At 45.8% G+C, this 22,635-nt stretch overlaps 1 protein-coding gene across 3 annotated transcripts in view; it reads left to right on the top strand.

Moving 5' to 3' along the window:
• NFKB1 (nuclear factor kappa B subunit 1) overlaps positions 1-20,693 on the top strand; it is a 108,425-nt gene extending 87,732 nt beyond the window's left edge. For all 3 annotated transcript variants that reach the window (XM_072939758.1, XM_072939745.1, XM_072939755.1), the window contains 12 exons: positions 269-358; positions 1,711-1,896; positions 3,068-3,209; positions 6,483-6,597; positions 10,996-11,197; positions 11,699-11,868; positions 12,179-12,281; positions 14,460-14,584; positions 15,872-15,938; positions 16,260-16,432; positions 17,198-17,375; positions 20,113-20,693. In XM_072939758.1, the coding sequence (XP_072795859.1) occupies positions 269-358; positions 1,711-1,896; positions 3,068-3,209; positions 6,483-6,597; positions 10,996-11,197; positions 11,699-11,868; positions 12,179-12,281; positions 14,460-14,584; positions 15,872-15,938; positions 16,260-16,432; positions 17,198-17,375; positions 20,113-20,270 (1,709 nt within the window). In that variant the 3' untranslated portion in view covers positions 20,271-20,693. The remainder of the gene's footprint in view (positions 1-268; positions 359-1,710; positions 1,897-3,067; positions 3,210-6,482; positions 6,598-10,995; positions 11,198-11,698; positions 11,869-12,178; positions 12,282-14,459; positions 14,585-15,871; positions 15,939-16,259; positions 16,433-17,197; positions 17,376-20,112) is intronic.
• The last annotated feature ends 1,942 nt before the right edge of the window (positions 20,694-22,635 follow it).

The following is a 22,635-nucleotide window of genomic DNA, read 5'->3' as shown; positions in this document are numbered from 1 at the left end:
TAAAATAGCTCCAAAACATGTTACTTATGATCATTTCAAAAGGAATTTTAAATTATTACCCGAGCCTAGTATGTAAACCTTACCAGAGTGGAATGCTGACCAACCCGTGAGCCCCAATAATGTGTCTTACAAACTCTCAACAGAAGCACCGTGTGGGGCACACCAGAGTGTGTGCTCACCTGAAGGAGGGACACCGAAAGGAGGTTTGCTGAGTCTTTAAAAAAAAAAACCCATTGTAAGGTTTCATTTACTGTATTTGCCATTGCAGGATATGGCTTCCCCCACTACGGATTTCCTACATACGGTGGAATTACCTTCCACCCTGGAACCACTAAATCTAATGCTGGGATGAAGCATGGTAAGTAACACTTTTTTTTTTTAGTACTGAGAAAGGAACAAAAAATTATTTTAAAATGAATTAAAACCAAAAAGTTTTTTTTAAATCATTACTTACCACATTACTTAAAACATTCTCTTGAAAAAAATTGGTGAATGCAAATAAATTAAGAAAACACTTCTTTTCCAAAAAATTATTATTTCCTTTGGAGAGTATAAATTCTATTCCTGATCCTATGTTTATGTTTATTTATTTATTTTGTAAGTGGCATGAACAGGGGAAAGAAAAGAACATTAAAAAGGGACATATAGCAACTTGACTGTTCAAACAAAATCACCGAACTTACCCATTCTCTTTCTCAAATACTACACTTCTGAAGACATTTGGAGTTATTTTATAGGGATGATCTTTTCTCATCAAATATATCCCCTAATTAGCAGTTGTCATATCATGTGTTCATAGTTCATATTACATGTTCAGTCTGGTGTTCACCCATTGCAGAAATGCTAAGGAAAGTCTTCTCCTGTGTTCAACACCTGTTTTATGCAGGGGCTTTTACATGTTTTAGCTGTCATGTTCAGGATTCCTCTCTAAGGAAAGTGTTAGTGTCTCCATTTTACAGACAGAGCACACCAAGGTTCAGAAATGATCGTGCACACACAGAGGTACCTCTGTTAGTGGCAGAACCAGGATTTGAGCCAAGTCTGCCCAGAAAGCCTCGGAGCTCTCACAGGGGCTGTCAGATAGCACAGTGGGGCCTGGAGGAGCACGAGCAGCAGCGGTGCACTGGACCGCCCTCTGCCGAAGACCGGGAATTGAGATCACAGCTGTACAGCTTACTTGAGCACTAGGGAAAAAGTAACTACTCTGCTTTCCAGGACTTTAAAAATTCTGTTTCCCTGCAATTCCCAGAAGAGCTTTTATTTCATTTTTCTCCTTTACAAATAAACAGAGTGAGATGTACATTTTTTAGAAATGTGAAAAAAAATGTTTTTAAGACTTTAAACTTCTTATCACAAGAAAAAAGAATTTGTAACTATGTATCCTGATGGATGTTAATGACAGACTTATTGTGGTGATCATGTTGTACTGTATACAAATACCGAGTCATATTGTACACCTGGAAGTAACACAATGTTCTATGTCAGTTATACCCCAATTAAAAAAAAAAAGCTTTTTGGAAATGGCTTTAAAATAGTTCCAAAACACGTTACTTACGACCATTGCAAAAGGAATTTTAAATTGCTGCTTTTCTTTACCCTTTGCAATAAACGTGCCTCCTACGTCTATATGACCTTCATGGAAACAGTGAATTATAGCTTAGTTCATAGATTTTACTGAGGAAAAAGCTGATTTTTTTGTTTTTATCTTAGGAACCATAGACACCCAATCTGAAAATGACCCTAAAGGGTGTGACAAGAGTGATGACAGAGAAGCTGTACGTCTCTCTGGGAAAGTAAGAGAAACCACAGAAGAAGATAAGGAGTCCTGCAGTGGGGACGAGGAGGCTGATCTGACGTGTGCGGTGGGGGTCAAGGAGGAGAATTACAGGTCCCCGGGTGAGTGAGCACACAGAGTACTGCCTTGGCCTGGTTGCTGAGGGGATGGGTTGGTGCTGGGTGGAGAACCTGTTTCCAGAAGAGAGGTTTATTGTCTGTTGATCTAAAGATGATAAATCAGTGTCTGGTTCAGTGTGCTTTTCAGTCCCGTATGCCTTTTGAAAAGCATGTGCCAGGTCATTTTGTTCACACTGGGATTTCCACTCTCCCAGTGTTATCTTTGAATACAAAGTACAGAAATTCACATGTGCTTCTCCAGTTACAATCATGCAGTGTTGGCGTATCATGAGAGAATCTCACTCCTTTCTACCACAGATAATAGCAGTTTTCGTAACGTCAGCAGTCTCCCACTCTAGGCTGTAGCTTGACCATCACACTGAAGTGGAACTTCACTTGAAAATCAGAACTTTTCCTTTTATCGTGATGCCTTCTTTGAAGAGTTAGGACTAGGAGGGACAGTGCACTTTTGTGTGTGTCTGGAACCAGTACCCATCAGAGTATGTATTGTGGTCTAGGTCACCCTAAATCGTGCTTGGAAGGCTTTTTTCTTAAAGGGAAAGATAGTAACTGTGTAGACTTGGGGGCCACATATAGTTTCTGTCACATGTTCTTTTTTTCTAACACCGCTTTAAAAATGTACAAACCGGGCTTAGCTAGGGGGCCGTATGGAAACAGGCCACGCGCCGGATTTGGCCTGTAAGCCACAACTTGCCTCCCACTGGCCTTCAGGAAGCAGACTTTACAAAAACACCAGTGGCTCGTGGAGAGTCTATCTGTGGCAGAGACTGTTTTTTTGACACTTTTTGTTGAACAAGAAAGTTGTTCAGGACTCCAGCAAAGGATTTTTTCACCAAGAGCTCGGTTATTTACAATTATGGCAACATCCAATTAACATTGTTTGCAGATTGATTGTTCCCCCTAAAATAAGACATTTCTGAATTTCTTTTCCCCAAACAAACTGTAGACAGGTTTTGAGATCAGCCTCTATATTTGTCGATGAGCCAGTGTCCAGTTGTGCTCTTTCTAGTGAAGCACGGAAAGGAGCATTTTCAACTAAAATGATACGCTTTAGGGTACCAGAACCCTGAGGCTAATGGCCTTGGCCTCAAGCATGCCATCCCTGCAGAGCAAGTAAGGAAACTCAGCTGTGACTGTGACCGTTGCCTTGCAGACAACCTCTTTCTAGAGAAGGCTATGCAGCTTGCCAAACAGCACGCCAATGCCCTTTTTGACTACGCAGTGACAGGAGACGTGAAGATGCTGCTGGCTGTCCAGCGCCATCTCACCGCCGTACAGGATGAGAATGGGGACAGGTGAGTTGGGACTTATGCAAACAAGCGTTTTCAAGTAGCAAAAGGCGAAAAGAATTAAATGCATGCTAGTTAGAGACAAGAAAACTTGATCAAAGTTATTGGGTCCTGCAACTGAAACACTCTCTCCAGGGAAATAATGTATCAGTAAGGTCGAGAGGCATGATTTGCTTCTGCTGTCCTGTGGCTCTCACCTACTGGGCTCTAAATAGCTGGGGTGCTCTTCTAAGAGTCCAGTGCTCTGGGCAGGAAAACGAAGATGTGTGTAGGGGATGGTACTTTTTAAAAGCCTTGCTTTGTTTGTTGGAATAAGATTTAGAAGGATATTTAATACACAAACATTTATTTATTGAGCTAATAATATTTGCTTTATTTATTGGAATCATACACCATTTGGCCTCGCCAAATCCCTAAAGCACTTGTTACCCCAACTGCATATTTGTAACGATAGCGTTCTCAAGAAGCAGCCCACAGACACAGCACAGCAACAGCAGCACAGTGGTGAGAGGCAGCCGTCACTCCTGCCCAGGTACCGACCCCTCCTCGGCTGGCCCTGTCAGCGGTCACCGGTCTGAGGCTGGGTCAGACGCCGGTGACTGCTCTAACCCACGCTGCGTGGGAGCCCGACGTTCCGAGCACCATGCTTCCCAGGCCTGCTGTGACTGAGCTTGCATCTGCAAAGCCACCTGGCTTCTTTCTAAAACAGTTCTCCTAGTCCTTTCATTGAGACTTCTGAAATGATCTCAAAGCCTATAAAAATAACGAGAGACAGCAGCCCTCCAATTCAAGTGCCTTATCTAAAAACCTTCCCAAGATAGTGTCAACAATGAGAAATCCTCCTCTGTGGAAGAGCTCCTGGGTGCCGGGTTTTAAACCTCAGTTTGAACACTGAACCAAACGCTTTAGGAAAGTGCCAGCCTCGGGGTTTCAAACAGAGACCTTTGTTCTCATTCCTTGCAGCGTAACCAAGGATGTGGTGTAACCACTGGCCTTGTTATACAGTATGAGAGGAACCGGCACAGCCTTCTTTGTGTAATGTCGTGAGCAGCAGAATGTTTTTACAGGGTTAAATAATCCAGTTAGCGTTCAATAGCACGTAACCACAAGAGAAAGCAGTTAGCCCAGGCAGCACAGTAGCATTTCAGGTGACATTTTTAGGGACCTGCTGAACTGGTGAGTCTAAGACAGACAAGTCACATGCACGTTAGAAAGGGACTGTTGGTGCTTGAAGGGCGGACTCTGGAAAGGGATACGGGAGCGGTGCATTGAGGGCAAGGTACAGACGTGTGTGAGGACCTGGTGTACATGGGAAGGCGGAGGTGGTGCCTTCCCTGCCCGAGCAGAAGATGAATCCTTACAGTCCCCTCCCAGGACCCCAGACGTACTCACGCAAGCAGGCGCACAGACCAAAGAAGGGGCCTCGTAAGACTGGAGACGAGGGATGGCTTTTGGCCCTCAGGGCTGAGTCCTCTTCTTTTCACTGAGCTTGTCCTATTCGGCTAATAGTCTGAATCCTGTGGCCATTAGTCATCACAGAAAATACAATGAAGAAAAAAATAATGAAAACTTCTGGTACTGGGGAAATTCCCATGAGGGTGTGAAAGCTTATGGGGGAGGGGGATGTACTTCTGCTATGAAATGCTGAGCTGCACATGGAAATTTTTAGGCAGTTTTTAGAGTACGACCTTTTTCTTGGTATATGTGCATCATGTCTGCATCAGACTTCAGAAGTCGTCTTCTAGTCCTACGTTTCAAAAGACAGCACTGGAACCCTGGAATCATTCATTTAAAAATATCTCTCAAAGAATGAAGTCACAGTTTGGCTTTCAGGCCCTCCTGTGCCAGTGTTAATCCCAAGTTACACGTACTTGCCGTGACTAAGACAGTGGCCTGAACAAAACGACATCTGATATGTCCAGAGGAAGCCCAGCCTGTGCCTCCAGGCCCATACGTACTGGCTCCATGTGATACTTTCGAGTGTGCTCTGCGTCGTAATCTGGCCGTACCTGGGAGGAGTCTCCCTCCCAGATGTTCGTCTAAAACTCCACGGAGCAGTGCACATGTACCCCTGAAGCAGGATGGCTTAAGGGATTAAGACGTGGCTTTGGAGCAAGACAGACCCGGGCTTAATATGAGGCCTGGACTGAGTTCTGTTTTACCTATAAGTCTCAGTTTCATCACCTGAAAAATGAAGATAATATTTCCTACCTCATAAGATCATTCTTAGGATAAATAAGATAATGTATATCCAGTGCTTAGTGTAGTTTGGTAAACAGAAGCTCTAGACAGATAGTAGCCACATTTATTGTTGTTGAGTCATTTCAAATTAATTTTAATAGCAAGTTTTTTTAAGAATTAAAAAAATTTGTTCCTAGGAGTGATGCTTGGCATCTGCCAGTATTTTCAGCCTCATTAGTGTAAGCCCTAGGGTTGTTCTTTCAGCCTTATTTTAGTGCCTAAACTATGTGCCAGGGCTAGAAGGCTGACCCAGTGAGAACCAGCGTCCAACAAGGTCCCGAGAGGGAGGAAGAGGCATAGGAAACTGCAGTTCTCGCTCCGCAGTAAACTTGAGGGGAGACAGCTGCTCTGCCTGGGAAGTTGAGAAAGTCTTCTCCAAGGATATAAGGTTTGGACTGGAATATGAAGGATGGAAGGGCATTGTCTAGGCAGAGAAGAGGAGCAAAACCATTCCAGGCAGAGGGAATAATTTAGGGGAGAAGTACAATCCCACTGTTCCTTCAGAAGTTTGTGTCAAGAGTCTTCTCCCCATAGTTAAGAGCTTGACTCCATTCTCCCCTCTTGGGACCTAGGAAGATCTTAAAAAGCCACCATACTGTATTTTGGAGAAGGTGGCAGGGCCAGGTGAGGTAACTGCATGTTTCTGAACAGATCCTAATTCAGGCATTTTATATACCTCATCTGTGTGTCAGGGAAAGTCAGGGAAAAGTTAGAGGAGAAAATGCCCGGAAACCAAAGCACAAAGGCAGAGCTGGGATTTGAACTTAGGTCTCTCTGCCTTGAAGCCCAGGTTCCTTTACACCTCAAAGGTTCCGACCTGAATGCCCCCCAGAGACCAGGCAGGCACTATAAATGGGTAGGCAGCAGAGCATCCCCACATCAGATTCAGGACATCTCATAGACAAAACACACCTGGAGGCCAGGGAAAACTAGGTACGAGTGCCAGACTCAGTCTGCAAGTCTCATCCTATCTTGGGAATCTTTTTCTTCCTTCCAGTAACACTTTAATTGATTATTGCCACCATATTTTCATTCCAGTGTCTTACACTTAGCAATCATCAACCTTCATGCTCAGCTTGTGAGAGATCTGCTAGAAGTCACATCTGGCTTGATTTCTGATGAGATAATCAACATGAGAAATGACCTCTATCAGGTAAGCAGAAATGTCAAGGGGACAACTGAAGAAAAATCCATAGTTTGTACATGCATGTGTGTGAGAGTGTGTATTAGTAGTAGCATATAATGTTAACAGTAGCAAAAATAAAACAAAATATCTTTGCAGGTAATATCCCAAAAGCCCATTATATAGGAATGTTTTTTTGTGAATTAGGATCCTTTGATCTGTGGGTGTAATAGCGATTGCCCCACAGTGAAATTCAGCATCCTGCTGCGGAAGGCAAACTTTAAACTTCAGAAATCTACCACAGCAGTCAGTCAGCCTAGAGTAAGTATGTCACATCTGTCAAGAAAAAATAAAATTGGAAAAAAAGTTAAGTATTAGAGGCCAGTAATTTACAAGAAGTTTGAAGTCTGCTGAGAGGTGTTGGCAGCATCTAGGTTAAATGCATATCAAATGAGGGTGCTAAAATCAGAATGCAGAAAGGTAAAAAGGTTGCTTGAGAAGGAAAAAGTGTCTTTCAGAAACAGAAAGCTCAAGATGAGGAAAACAGGCATCACCAAAGAGTTTTGCCCAGGTCAGGTTTACATAGAAATGAGGTTGACTCAAAGCTAATTGAGGAACTTCTATTACAGAGGTCCTCAGGTAATTGAGAGAGAGGTTAACTGGAGATTCAGTGAGGCTGCCTACTGGGCACATGCAGACTGCAGGTGGGGAGGGGAAATTAAAACTATTGGACAAAACCAAAGTCTGCATGCTGGGTGTCGGGAGCCCGCAGACCGGGGCCAGCCACTCACAGGGGGGCAGGAGGCAGGTAGGTTCCCCTGCTCCATCCTCCCTCCCCTGGGCACTTTCCCTTCCTACTGCCTTTCCTCAGCCCCATCAGTCTTCTGTAGCGTCTCCTGCCCTTGCCCCCTTCTCAGCTGCTTTCCTGTTTTCTCATTCCCTTCCCAAGACCCAAAGTGATTTCCCAGTCCTCCTGGTTCTCGATGGTATGCTTGGATGCCCAATTCAAGCATATCTCTTACTCTAAAAATATGGAAAACCATCATGTACGGTTATTTACACAGTAACTGTACCTGTTCCAGTTCTCAAATTTTAAATTAAGTGACGTGAATCATTTTTATTTCCTCAAAGCAAAAGTACCAAAATGTTTACGTTTACATGTAGCTACGTCTCAACAGATTTTTATCTGTGACAGGTGTTTTCCTGGTAAGGGAAAGCAGCGATTTCCCATGGGATGTTAGGCATGAGGCTTCATCTCTGGCTTGTCATGCTTAAGATCAAAGGAAAGATGAAGTCGGGGATTCTTCGCTGACTCATAAAATAACTAGGATGAGGTCTAATTTTAGATTTATATTTAAAGGATAGCTTCTTCAAATTTTCATACCATTTTGGGTGTTGCTGGTATTTGGAAAGTTGTTTGGCCCCTGAAGCTTGATTCTCTCAGGCTTCTGGACCGACTGTGCCTTTTCACTGTCACAAGTGTACAGATAAGATTAGAAATGGAACATCTTCCCTTCTCCATCCTCCTTCCGAAGACTGCTTACCTTCACTGCCTGTAGGTCAGATTCAAGGAATTGCTTGTTTTTCGGTTTATAAATAGGACCTGCGAAGCACACTGCACACCAGGGTCAGTAGTTGTGATTTATTATGTGCTAAACTCTGTGCTGTATCGTTCAGTTACATGTTTTGAGACTCTCCAGTGTGCTGGAGACAAAAACCTTTGACATCTCTGTGCCTTCTGATTTGGGGACTCTCAGGCAAATACAGCTGCATTTTCCTCACCTACCACTGTTCTCATTAACGGGCAAGGATCTGGATCTCCTGGTTTGCCTTCTCAGTCTCAAACACACACCCAATGGCAACTTTTATCTGAGAACTAGAAACCCACTAAGATTTTAAACTTTCATTTATATGTTGTTAAGGTTCTCTGTTAGCTATTCTTATGGGAAATTATACAGTTTTGGATTATTTGGCAATTGTCTTAAACAGTCTCCCAAAATACCTTTTACTAATCTTAGTACATTTCTGTGGCCATCTGTCATGATCAGATCTCTCTCCCCACCCACCTTCTAGAGAAAGACACACTCAAAATAATCCAAGTGCATAGAGTTAAGATTTTTCTGAAAATATTTCTGAACTCTATTCCCTTTAAACCCTATTCTCCTCCCCACCCACCTCCCGCAACATGAGCACTTCATTGTGTTTGACATCAATTGGTTTATTTGCGTATGTTCCTGTTAAACGTCAATGGGGTTTTGTGTATATAATTTTTTTCTTTTTAATTACTATAAATATATATTCCTGGTTTTTAGAATGGTACATATGGATAATACATTAGAGAATCAAGGTTACCCTCCCTGGAAGTATACAAGTTTCCCAGCTTTACTCCCCAGTATAATTATTACGTTTATAATAAATATTTTCCCAGGTATTGGCTACATAAATATGTATCCTTTAAATAAGACAGATGTTTTCATATATTCTCACACACAATGTACATTATACTCCTGCTCTGTATAAACCTTTTTCTTAAATGTTTAATTTAATTCTAGATTCATAGGTGGTTACCAAAAAATGTACCAGGAGGTCTGCATGTACCCTTCACCCAGTTTCCCCCAGTGGTAACATGTTGCATAACTATGGTCCAGTATCAAAACCAGGAAACTGACATTGATACAATCCACAGATCTTGAGAGGGGAGGGGTCGTCAGTTTTACGTGCACTCAGTTGTGTGTCTCTGTCTAGTTTTTCCTGTAAGTATTTTTAAAATGCATAAGTAGCTTTGTGCTACATGTCATTGTGTCTGCCTTTGCTGTTTGTGGGATTTATCCATGCACTTGTGTGTACAGCTAGTTCACTGTTTTACTCCTGAAGAGGATCCCATAGTGTACATCTTCCACTTTTTATGTACCTGTTCCCCAACAACAGACATTTAACCAGCGTCTTGCTTCCCAGCTCCACAGACAGAACTTCAGTGAAGAGTCTCACCCATGTGCCCTTGTGGATTTGTTCCACTCAGATATGTAGGCAGGAGTTGGGTTGCTGGGGCATTTGTATACTTGGCTCTGCAGAATGTCCGCATAAGTCAGCATGCCAAGAGGCACAGCATTAAAAGTTCCTGGATTCCTTGTGTAACTGAGTAAGATATAACCCTGAGGTTTAAGCTCTAGTCTGAAATAGCATAAAAAAAACCTACAGTGAGACCGGAAGGGAAAAAACTTTAAAAAAAAGAAAACTTTTTTACTCATGGTGAGATTTTGTATGATATGAAAGAAATTATATGAAAACTATAGACAGCTAATCTCTGGTATAATTTCAGATCTTTTTTCCAATCTTACTCTTTCTTTTTCCCATCTCCCCAAATAACATATCTGATTAATAAACATAGCATTTATTTACTTATTTTTTGAGAGGAAGGCACTTGGCTACAGTATCTAAAGTTCTAAGGACATGGTTCATTTCAAGCCAGGGTATAATTCTAAAGGATGAAAGAAATAAGGGCAAGAGTGGAAATTTGGTATTAAAAGAAACCAAAAAATCCTGTCTTGTTATATTGAATAACCATTGTAATGACACGTAGACGGCCCGAGCATCTTTCATCCTGTTCTCACATGCCGTTAGACTGATTTGTATAAAAATATATTGCTGTTCTCTGTCAACGACCTCAGTTCTTTGAAAGATACTTTCATGACTGTGTTTGTCTTACTCATTTTGAAAACACGCAGTTTTCAAAACATCTCATTTGCGTTTGCTGGAGCACTACTGCTTGGGCAGGGTAATCACATGGACTATTTACATACCTGTTAGGTGTCAGCAGCTAAGCGAGTTTGTCCGTCTGAGCCCTCTTTGTGAGCTGGTTCTCTTGTCCTGGTTACGACTTTGAGAATCCTTTCATAAAAGGGGAGTGGGAGGGTTCTCTTGATTGGTCTCGTGGAGTCGGTCCATGGAAACGGTATTTTTTAATTTAGCAGATTTCTTCCATGTCAGTGTAGACTGACAGCACCTTTGTTAATTGGTCTCTATTGGGTAGTTCATTGAAGCATCTTTAGTAAATTTGCTTTGTTAGCATATGGATTTATCAGCTGACGGTAGATTCCTACTAGAAATTCAAGAAAACTAAATTTACTATAATAGATGGGTTAACATATCAGCAGTTAGTGGGCTGTAGTGAGAAATAGGAAAGCTATTAAGAATTGTAAATATAAAAATGATCTTGATAATTGAATGACTGTTAGTCCAGTGTGTGTACTTCATTAGCATGTGCTATGGAACAGAGAGTAGTTCATTTGCAAAGGGAGAAGTTAATCTGGGACTGAGAAATGGCCCCTCAGTATGATTCTACCTATTGCAGTGACAGCTAATAAGCCGGTGTTTGTGTCTGTTGTGCTGCTGACCAGTGTCATCTCCTGCCCCTTCTTCACTCCCCAGACGCCCTTGCACTTGGCAGTGATCACCAAGCAGGAGGCTGTGGTGGAGGACTTGCTGAGGGCCGGGGCCGACCTGAGCCTTCTGGACCGCTTGGGTAACTCTGTTTTGCACCTAGCTGCCAAAGAAGGACACGATAAAATTCTCAGTATTTTACTCAAGCACAAAAAGGCAGCACTACTTATCGACCACCCCAACGGGGAAGGTAAGTGACAACCCCACGTCGTGGTAGAACCTCCTCTATCTGCTTTCTAAACAGTTAGTAGCTGTTTGCTAAATGTGTGTTATTTGATTTGCACCCCAAAGTGCCTTCCTTAATCATCTGGAATTCATCATCCCTTGTGGAGATCTCTGTTGCTTGCTGTAGCTAAGTCCTTTAAAGATGATTTGGAGTAGTTAGGAGGAGGAAAAAGCAGAGGCCTGAGCAGACACGGTCTTGACACATAGAAGGCATCGTTTATTCGGAGAATGTTGTTGCTCTCAGGGTCTCCTGAGAACGTAACAGGAGTGTGTGGGTTCGCACACACAACAGTTGACGTACAGTGCCCGTGAAGATGTCTGGAGTGGAGACTGTCAGCCGCAGACACATTGATCCCCCACAGCCTTCCTTCCCTGTGGTCCAGTTTTGTCATTTACTTTAGCTTCTTGGAGGGCCATCCTGGAGCAGCCTTCCTGCCCTGTGACCATCCTTGTGCTTGGGCCGCAGGTCTGAACGCCATTCACATAGCCATGATGAGCAACAGCTTGCCATGTCTGCTGCTGCTGCTGGCCGCCGGGGCGGACGTCAACGCCCAGGAGCGGAAGTCGGGGCGCACGGCGCTGCACCTGGCCGTGGAGCAGGACAACATCTCCTTGGCTGGCTGCCTGCTCCTGGAGGTGAGGGATGCACTTATGTGCCTTTGCATTAAATTCCAGAGGGCGAATTGGGAAAATCTTTTCAAAGAATGATGTCAGGAACAGCCTGTCTCCTGACTGACTGTGTCATATCTAAGCAAGGCTTCAGAGTGGCAGCTCAGGCTTTCCCCGCATCCCTTGCCCGGTATCTCTAGCTGACTTTCTTCAATGGCAGAGCCTGCCCAAAATAGCAACTGGGCTGGTAATATGACCCCATGCAGACGGGGGGAGGTGGGGACAAAAGGGTGAGAGCACCTGGGACTAACCCTTTTCTGTCTGGGCTGGATTTCAGGGTGATGCCCACGTAGACAGCACCACCTATGATGGAAGCACACCGCTGCACATAGCAGCCGGGAGAGGGTCCACCAGGCTGGCAGCTCTCCTCAAAGCAGCAGGTAAGGCACCCCGGTGGTCAGTGGTGGAAAATGTCATCCAGAATGCACACCCAGCCTCAGTAGAGCAGCCATGCCACCTTCTTTAAGTCACAGGCCTGCTGCGGAAAGGCACAGTAAATAAGAGCTCTCTGGCAAGTCACGTTTAATTGCCGTAAAGGCACTGTTTGGACTGATAATCCTGGGCTTTATGCTGACAGTCATGTTAGTTTTTACTCTCCAGTTCACCTGTTTGTTTTGGATTTGGGCTGACTCCCATGACAAAGAGATCTTCTTAATGTTAAATTTAACTCCTTGTAGAATTCAGAGCAGTATCAGCCTCAGATCACATCACAAGGCCTCAGAAGGAAAAGTTTATTGGTATAAGAAATAGTTTAAACTTCCTTTTGCAAGAAGTCTGAGAAACCAAAGTACTAGGGAAAAACAAATGGGCCGTGGGTTGAGTACTGTCATGTGCCAGACACTAAAAATTGCTAGCTCCCGTTGCACTGGGCACTTCACATGCACTGTCTCATTTGATCTTACTTAATCCACAGTAACCCTTTGAGACAAGTCCCATTTTTATTCCCATTTTATAGCAAGGAAACAGACTAGAGAGACCTTTGCATCTTAGTCCCAGGGCTCCAGTAAGGGGCAGAGCTGTGAATCATACCGTGTCAGCCTGAACTTCCAGACTTTTCTCTCTGTTGTGTTTCTCTCCCCTGCTTGGCTCAAGGATTTGCAAGTATTCCAATGCAATCCTCTAGTCCTGTGAAGTATAGGAAAATTAATCCTGCTCATCCTTGAATCTCTACTGCCTTGTATATTTAAAACCTCAAACACTGTTTAATGAAATTGATATCTCAAGGCTACCTTGGCATATCTGATTGACTTTAGAGGTTCTTAAAATTTTCTTAGAAAATAAATGCTTCACAGATTCAAGAAAGTAGAGCAGATTAAATACCTTTTTAAACAGTTCAGAAAAATATAAGAACCTTTTCTTTGGTGGGACCACATTTTTCTGACAAGTAAATCATATGCCAAATAAGCAGCAGGCGTTTCTTTTCTCCTTTGTCAAGTTGAACGTTCTTGTGAACAAGAGACAGTGATTGCAGTGTGTATGAACAGTTTCGGGAGTCACTGGTTATAATTAAGGAATACCTTCAGACAAGAAGCTGTCACCCTTTCAGAAACGCTTTCTAATTCTCAGTGTCCCGTGGAAGGAAATAGCACGTAGCAGTTTCTCCAGTATATAAAAGAGGAAGCTCAGAAGGAAAACCTAGTCCCGAGCTCGGAAGGTCACTTAAGGAACGGTTCAACTCCTCTATCTTTGGTCCTGCAAATTGTTCATCTTAGTTTCTGCAGTTTCCATGGTCAGGCGGTACTTACTGCCTCGTAGACCAGGCTTGGCCTAAAAGGATGGAGTAAGAAATGGCATGAAGACCCTCTCATCAGGCACTCCCTGTTACTGACAGTGGGACAAGTCAGACATTCTCCGAGCCAGATTAAAATAATTTGGTTCTTCCTAAAGGGAGGATGTGCTAAACTTCCTGCTGTCCATTAGGCAGCAAGCTAAACATTCTCTCGTGAACAGTCTCCAAGCCTTTGAGAAGTAACTCTAGCTCTAGTCTTTGACTTACTTGCTGCTGGCTAAGGCACAGACTATATTTTCCAAGATCAGCCCTAACTTTATCAGTAACCATGCTTCCTAGCAGAAGGGTTGTTTGGTGTTTTACGTTTGAGGGTCAGTGCTGTACCCAGACATGAAACACAACAGGTTGGCACTAGAAAGCAAATGGCTTTGCTCTTTTGAGCAAGCAGGAGAAGGGGCTGAGAAGCATGCAGTGCTGGGCATAAAGCTGAACTTTTAGGACCTTAATTCTGAGGGTGCACCCTAGGTCCTGCAGACCTCTGTCATTAGCTCTCAGATTAAAGATGCGTCATTCAGATGAAAACTATCCTGGAGAGTTCAATGTGAGAGTCAGCGTATTCCAAGTCTTGTTTTTGAAAGTGTCCTTGGCTATATGGGGTATCATCAGTTACCTTACAGTCAAAATAAATTAGAATTTAAAAGCAGGTTTCTAAATATTTCAGTAGAAATAAATAAGCTTGTTTTATATATTTGTAGAATCTGACCCCTGCAGGCAGTTGGAAGTTGACAAGATGTGGGTTTACCTAATGGTGTGTAACTTGACTCGGCAGGAGCAGATCCCCTGGTGGAGAACTTTGAGCCTCTGTATGACCTGGATGACTCTTGGGATGAGGACGGAGAGGATGAAGGAGTCGTGCCTGGAACCACACCTCTAGACATGGCTACCAGCTGGCAGGTGAGCCTGGCTCTGGTCTGTCTGCCAGCTGCTCCTGAGGTGGCTCAAGGTCCAGGGGTGTAAGAGCAGGTGGTCTTCTTCTAAGAAAGTCTGCTTGTCAGGAGCCGTATTTATCTTGAAAAGCCTATCCATGAAAGATCTAGGTCAACAGGGTTCTGAGTGTAAAAGTGTCTGCCTAATCAGATCAGAGTTCAGTAGTGAGAGAGGGTTAGAAACACTAAATTCACGTTACGTGCTATCCATGCCCACCTCACAGCAGAATCATCCCCCTCTCGGTTTCTGATGCTAGGATACATGTTATGGTTTGCTTGAACTTTGAAGTGATTTCTGAACATAAAAAGAAACGGGGATTCTTCAACAGAGTAAACAGACTTAAAGCTTCCTCAGCAGCCCACCGACCTGAGAGCTGAAGGTGGAAGCAGTCATTTGGGCTTTAGGGCCCAGGGGGAGGAGCCGGGCAGCACACACATCTCCAGCCCAGCAAAATGGACTTCCTCAGGGGCAGGCGCCGCTCCCCGTCCAAAAGCTGCTCGTTCGCCTCCCCGCGGGACGTGTGGGTTGGGCTGAGTGACCCTGGCCGAGAGACCACACAGTTCTGTCTTTACATTGAGCGCCTGGTTTTCCCAGAAGCCTCACCACAGAACACAGAAAGATAACCCACTTCAGTGACCCCGTGTCGTCCTCACCCGGGTTAGCCGGCAGCGAAGTGACTGCAGAGAACAGAGAGGCCTCCGTAGCGATGACATTTTTTTCCTTTCAACCTAATACTTCTCTGGCCTCTCAGTGAAATGTAGGTGGTGCCAGAAGGCTAACACCAAGCCTGTGAGCACGTGTACACCTCGGTGTGAGCGAGTTTATAAACCCACTCTCAGGAGCCTTTTACTGGGGCGGAGGGGCTGCGGGGCACACAGCCCCACAGCTCTGCCGAGCTCAGCCCTCGCCCTCGCCCTCGCTCGCAGGGGAACGTCACTTACCATCGACTCTGCCCGACACGGGGCTGATGGGTGGCCTGGCTGCCTCTGGCCCTCAAGAAGGGCCGTGGCCCTGGCTGGCTGCGAGGTCCGTTGGGTCGTCCTGCCTGCCTCAGACAGCTCATGGCGCAGCCTCCCGGCCCCGGACCACCCCCCCCCCGGGGCACGCGTGCTCCCAGGCGGCGGTACTGACTCCGCCCGCTCCGTTCTGGGGTCGTTAGCCCCTGAGGAGGACGTGCTGAGTTCTTCATTACAAAGAAGCAGATTTCCCTCATGGTCCCTTTAATGTACATTTCCCCACGTTTCTCTTCAACAGGTATTCGACATATTAAATGGGAAACCCTATGAGTCAGAGTTTACATCTGATGACTTACTGGCACAAGGTGAGTTGGGAGAACCCTGTTCTCTGAACCCGTGTCATCCCACCTCGTCATTTAAAGGGCATGAGGGTGAACCGGCATTATCCAGGGTGTTCTGTAAAAGGCCCAGGGGCTGCTTTCAGAATCGGGAGGCCCTGGAGGTGCGCCACGGAGAAGGCCCCAGTCCTCATCCGTGACAGTGTGGGCTGCTGTTACTCACCTGGGCTCCTGCCGGCTTTTCACGTGAAGGCGCTTGACTGCTTCCACAGGGTGGGAGGGGGAGCAGTCCCTCCAGAGTGTCTCTGGTCAGTTAGGACAGTCGTGTTTCTTCTTCATTTCCTTCAGGAGACATGAAACAGCTGACTGAGGATGTCAAGTTGAAGCTCTACAAGTTGCTAGAAATTCCTGATCCAGACAAAAACTGGGCTACTCTGGCACAGAAGCTAGGTCTGGGGATACTAAATAATGCCTTTCGGCTGAGTCCTACTCCTTCCAAAACCCTTATGGACAACTACGAGGTAACCTGTCACCTTACATCACTGGCTGTGTTTATCCAACTTTGCTCTGTTAACATCACTGGCCCGGGCATAATCCCCTTCCATCTCCCTTAATTCTAAGAATATCAGCCATTACCCATGTCCTGGGAGGGTGACCCAATGCCCAGAGGAAACCCACCTTCCTAAGAAGGCTGTTTTCAGACACTCTGAGATATTCCCTGTTTTCAGATACCTTGAGATTTCCTGCAGAAATGCCACTTAGAGGGTCAGGATGGTTGCAGAACTTCGATCTCCCTAAACAAAGATGACAGTCTGTCCTCAGCATTCATGCCTTCCTCTCCCCGAGACATGCCTTGGTCATGTGTCAGGACGTGGGACCAGTTGGCTATGAGACTCCTAGCAGAGCCACTACCTGGTGATACTTTAATTTCTAAAATGAAAAGGTAGAAAAACAAGGTGAAATTACTTTCTTTGGAAATTTCATTAGCTCGTTTCTTACTGAGGTTTAGAGCATCAGCTTAAACAGGACACGGCCTGAACCTCACTCTAGGTGGGGTTGCGCTGGCTCAGCGCTTTCTCTTTCTCTCTCGGTGTGCTTACTATGAACTGCTTCTCTGTGATTTCCTGAGTGGTCTTTGAGCTGAAGCAGGAAACCTGATTCCAGGGCCCGTGGCCGTCCCCGCGGGGGAGACGGGAGGGGCGCGGGGTCGTGCTCACAGCCTCCCGGGCTGTCCTGGCCCAGGTTTGAGCACCAGGACATACTCTTTCTTCGCTGCTTTCTCGCAGGTCTCTGGGGGGACAGTAAGAGAGCTGGTGGAGGCCCTGAGACAGATGGGCTACACGGAAGCGATTGAAGTGATCCAGGCGGCCTTCTGCACCTCGGGGACTGCAGCCCCTGGCCCGGTGAAGACCGCCCCCCAGGCCCCCTCGCTGCCCTTCTCGCCTATCTCCACAAGGCAAATAGGTAAAGACAAAAAGACACCTTCCTGCTCCCCCAGGCTGGGGCCTCCAGTCCCCGGGGCGGGTGGTGTGGCCCCTTCACCTTTCTCTCCTGACCATGCTGTCTGCTGTGTCCGTCAGGTCCCGGGTTCCACCATCTTCCCCTCCCGACACGACCATTCAGGTGAGGGCTGTTCCCAGGAACAGTCACGGTGACACACAAGTTACTTAAGTTCACAAGAAATACTAAAAACATGATGTGGGTGGTGAAGGTAGAATTATTTCTCTCATTTCTTAAATTTACAAAGAGAGAGATGTTTATAGAACAAAGACTGGCGCCCCAGACTGTGGACTGCTGCTGTGATGTTTCCCACCACGCCCACCCCCCACCCATGTTCATAACGCTGACCTGTCATCCCACCTGAAACACGTAACAGAATGAACTCTCAACACGGTAATCCTTTACGTCCCTTTAAATGTATTCTCAACTCTCTAAGCAACCATCTCGGGCTTTCTCTTTCTGAACTGCCAGCACCCCTTCCCTCTCCTTACTCACCCAGTGTCCTGGCCTCAGTCCACTGGGGACATAGGAACATGTAGCATCCTCTTATCTCGTGCCATCAGAGCACCACCCACCTACGCCTGTGCCCAGCTCACCGACCTGCCACCTGGGCCCTGTGGATTCAGGGTCTGAGCCGCAAAGGCAGGGCACCCTCTCACCCGTCCAGCCCTCTCCTCTAATTCTTGTTTCTCTCTCTCGTGCATTAGCTGTTTCTCCCTCCCGACTGGATCCCCTTACAAGCAGGCTGTCATTTCCTCATCTTTTCAAAATAAAGCAAACACATAGGAAAAAGGTATTTCCTTGACCTCACACATCTTTTAGCTACAGCCCAGTCTCTCTGTTCTTCTCCATGGCCAGGCTTCCCAGGAGACTTCTGTAGAGTGATTTCCAGCACTTCGCTCCTCTCCTCATCCCCTGCAGTCGGGCTCCATCCCCTCCACAGCACCAGGGCCCTTTTCCTTGCAATGACCAGCATCTGCTCCCATCTGGTCCCCATCCTTCTTGTCTTCTCAGACACTCCCAGCACGTTTCACAGGCAGCCACTCCCTCCTGCTTCAGACGTCCCCTCTTGGCTTTTCCACAGCACACTCCTCTCACTGCCGCCTCCACACTCACCTTTTACGGACGCAGCCTCCAGGGCCCTGTCCTGGGCCCTCCTTGCCTGTCCTTACCTACTCAGGACACTTGATACCCCTCACCCAGACTCGGCGCTGGCCACGCCAGCCTAAAGCACTGCCGCCCTCCAGGAGGTTAGGCCTGCCTGTGAACACGTGCTGGTCCCGAGCATCGCGCATCCAGCCCGCCCAGAAGGCTTCCTCCTCTCCCGACCACCATCCTTGTCCAGCCACCCTTCTTTCTTGCCTCAATTCCCGCAGCAGCTCCCAATCCATCACCCTGTTTCTGTCCACCCATCTTCAGTCCATTCTCTACACAAGTTAGTGTGATTCTTTTCAAAAATGGTGTCACACCTGTTATATACCCTCCAGTTCATTCGTCCATTCAGCAGATCTCTACTGAGCGCATCCTGCAGGCCCAGCACTGTTTTGAGGCAGTGAGGTGGGCGGTGAGCGACCAGCACAGCGGCCCATCCTTCCCCTTTCACACATCGCGTTCATTCGCCGGCCCCGCAGCTCCCCCACCCACCCCCGCTCACTCATCCGATCCAGGCTCAGGGCCTGTGGCCCTTTCTCCTCCCCTTCCCTGCGAAGAGCCTTACCTGGCTGGCTTCTTCCTGCCACGCAGGTTCAGCACCAGTGTCGCCTCTGGTGGGCCTTCCTAGCGGGTAGGGTAGGTGTTGTACACACTTGAGAAAGGGTTAGTATTTCCACCAGTAAAGCCACCCACATCTCCCATCTCGACCTGATGCCCCTTCCACAGAAACAGGTAAATACTTGTATTTTAAGAAGCACAAAGCCCTTGACTTGTAGTTATTTTTAAAATACCTCACAGTTCCTAGCCCATAACAGAAACCCAGTAAAGACTGGTTGGTCAGTCAGTCTTAATATTTTAAGATTAGAATTCAGTATACAGGAAGATAACATTTGATTTGTGTATGTTAGACTTCTGTTTCCTTGGACACTCTGTCCCTGTAGGAGATAATTCATGCTGTTCCGATTCCTAAAGACACTTTTCAACTAGAAGAATTTGACCTAATTGTCCAGTATAGACTCACTGTCATCAAAATTATTTTTTCACTCCCAAAATGTTTTTGAGGCAGTGTATAGTTTAATAAGCCTATGAGGCCCAGAAGGAGATCTCATTTTTAGTTCCTACTTCTGTCACCAGTTTGTTTTGCCTATGTTCAGCAATTTCCCCAGCTATAAGATAGGTAATAAAGTGGGTGGAAAAATACATCTAATTTCTAAGAAAAAAAGGTACACTTTGAGTCAAGAGAATTCAGAAAGGATTCTGATAAACACGAGGCTAGATTTCAAGAAAGAGGTGAAAACACTTGGCTGATTTTGCTGTTTTCACACATTTTACATTACTCGGTGTTTTCTGCCTGCATCCCACCGCGAACACCAGAGACAAGCCGGGCGGCGTAGGTGGGGTGTGGTTGCTGGCGGAGGCTAATCGGCAGAAGTGGCCGCGAGCCCTCCGGATGCACACGCTGAGCCCAGCGGGGACGGCGGGGCACAGGGGCCGAGGGCGGCCTGGTTCCCAGCGCGCCCCTCACTGAGTCCATGCTTTCTCCCCCCAGACGAGCTCCGGGACGACAGCATCTGTGACAGCGGCGTGGAGACGTCCTTCCGCAAACTCAGCTTTACCGAGTCTCTGACCAGCGGCAGCTCATTGCTGACTCTTAACAAGATGCCCCACGATTACGGGCAGGAAGGACCGATAGAAGGCAAAATTTAGCCTGCTGGCAGTTTCCAACATCGTGTAAACCAAAGCTCTGAAATTCCACCGCACTGTCTGTGTGAGAAGGAAGGTTAAGTGCATCCCAAGGTGCTCAGAGGAACGCCGGCCTGCCTGGATTGTTCGGGATGTAATTCAGGGCCTTTACACGTGGCTTTCTTTCTGAGTTCCTAATGAGTTTTACTTCAGTTGACTTACAGATGGCATGTCCAGTCACAGCCCTCGGCTGGGCTGGCGACCCGGGGGGGCTGAAGTGGTTTGCTGTGCTTTACCAGCTGCTTTCTGTTGTCATTGCTGCTGTCCCTCTGCTGCTTTCCCACTGTCATTAAAAGCTGCCGCAGTCCTCTCCCCACCTGGTGGTCTCTCTCGCCATCCACATCACAGCTGTGCATTCAAAATTAAAGATTACTGGGCTTTTCCTAACGAGATTATCTGATCTGAGAAAATATGTACATGTCAATATTTAAACATGGTTACAATCAGTGCTGAAAGTGGTATTCTCCCCTTTCTCTGCATTTTGCTATTGTAAATATGTTTTTTAGATCAAATACTTTAAAGGAAAAAAATGTTGAATTTATAAATGCTATTTTTTATTTTACTTTTATAATAAAAGGAAAAGCAAACTGATGACCTCATCTTGTTTGATCTCTACAGATACTTTTCTAAGGACTGTTCCTTGTAGTCATGGGATCCTTCCACAGCCTGGTTATCACATGCACAGTTCTCTCTAGAATCCATTGTTTGATCCAGAAAGGAGCCAAAACAAATTATCAGAAGAGAAGCGCTGTAACCTGAGATGAAAGCTTTGGGTTTGTCACATCCTTGCTAGGCTCATTTCATTTAGGCTGCATCACCCCGCCTTCCTGCATCTCACGCAAAACTGTTCCTCTTCAACCCTCAGTGTGTTCTCTGCCTCTGGGACTCAGTATTGAAACTGCGGCCTACCAGGGGTCTTCAGCAAGAAGCTCTAGCACAAAGCTTTACTGGACCACTCTTCAGTCAAAAGACTGAAAATAAGGGAGAGGAGAAATGAAAGGGTTTAAGCGAGGTGCTGTGATGAACACTGTGATATGCTTCCAAGAGCCTTCTTCAACAACGGGCTTGTCAGCCCAGCTGCTGGGGCCACACTAAACCAGGCCTTCGTCGTCATTTCAACAATCTTCACCAGGCGTAGATCCCATCTCAAGAAACCACTTTCTTGGCTCATCCGTAGACAGTAACTCCTCATCTGTTTAAGGTTCATCATGAGATCGCAGGAGTTCAGTCACACCTTCAGGCTCCACTTCTAATTCCAGTCCTCTTGCATCTGCATCTCCTTCCTCCACTGAAATCTTGACTCCCTCAAAGTCTTCCACAAGCGCTGTAATCAACTTCTTCCAAACTCCTGTGAACGTTGATATTTTGACCTCATGAATCATGAATGTTCTTAACAGCATCTAGAATGGTGAATCCTTTCCAAAAGATTTTCAATTGACTTTGCCCAGATTCATCAGAGGAATCACTATCAATGGCAGCCATAGCCTTATGAAATGTGTTTCTTAAATAATAAGACTTGAAATTCAAAATTACACCTCAATCCCTGGCTGCAGAATGGACGTTGTGTTAGCATGAAAATGAAAACATGAAACAACACTTACCTTGTTGCATATCTCCATCAGAGCTCTTGGGTGACCAGGCACATTGTCAACGAGCACATTTTGAAATCTTTCTTCCTGAGAAGTTGGTCTTAACAGTGGGCTTAAAATAGTCAACAAACCATGTTGTAAACAAATGTGCTGTCATCCAGGCTTTGTTGTTCCATTGATAGAGCACAGGCAGATTAGCTTTAGCATCATTCTCGAGGGCCCTAGGGTTTTCAGAATAGGAAATGAGAATCGGCTTCAACTTAAACGTACCCGCTGCCCTAGCCCCTAACAAGAGAGGCAGGCTGTCCTTTGAAGCTTTGAAGCCAGGCATTGCCTTCTCTCTAACTATGAAAGTCCTAGATGACGTCTTCCAATGGAAGGTTGTTTCATCTACATGGAAAATCTGCTGTTCAGTGTAGCCACCTTCATTAATGCTCTTAGCTAGATCTCTGAATGGATAACTTGCCGCAGTTTCCACATCAGCACTTGCTGTTTCACCTTGAACTGTGATGGTACGGAGATGCCTTCTTTCCTCCAACGTCATGAATCAACCCCTGCTGGTTTCAGACTTGTTGTCTACAGCTTCTTCACCTCTCTCAGTCTTTACAGAACTGAAGAGTTAGGGCCTTGCTCTGGAACAGGCTTTAGCTTAAGGGATGTTGTGGCTGGCTTGATCTTCTATCCAGACCACTACAACTTTCTCCACATCAGCAGTAAGGCTCGTTTGCTTTCTTATCGTG

Source organism: Vicugna pacos, chromosome 2 (assembly GCF_048564905.1).
Source record: "Vicugna pacos chromosome 2, VicPac4, whole genome shotgun sequence".
Lineage (NCBI taxonomy): Eukaryota > Metazoa > Chordata > Mammalia > Artiodactyla > Camelidae > Vicugna > Vicugna pacos.
Note: the sequence above shows the minus strand (reverse complement) of the source record. Positions and strands in the feature narration are given on the sequence as shown.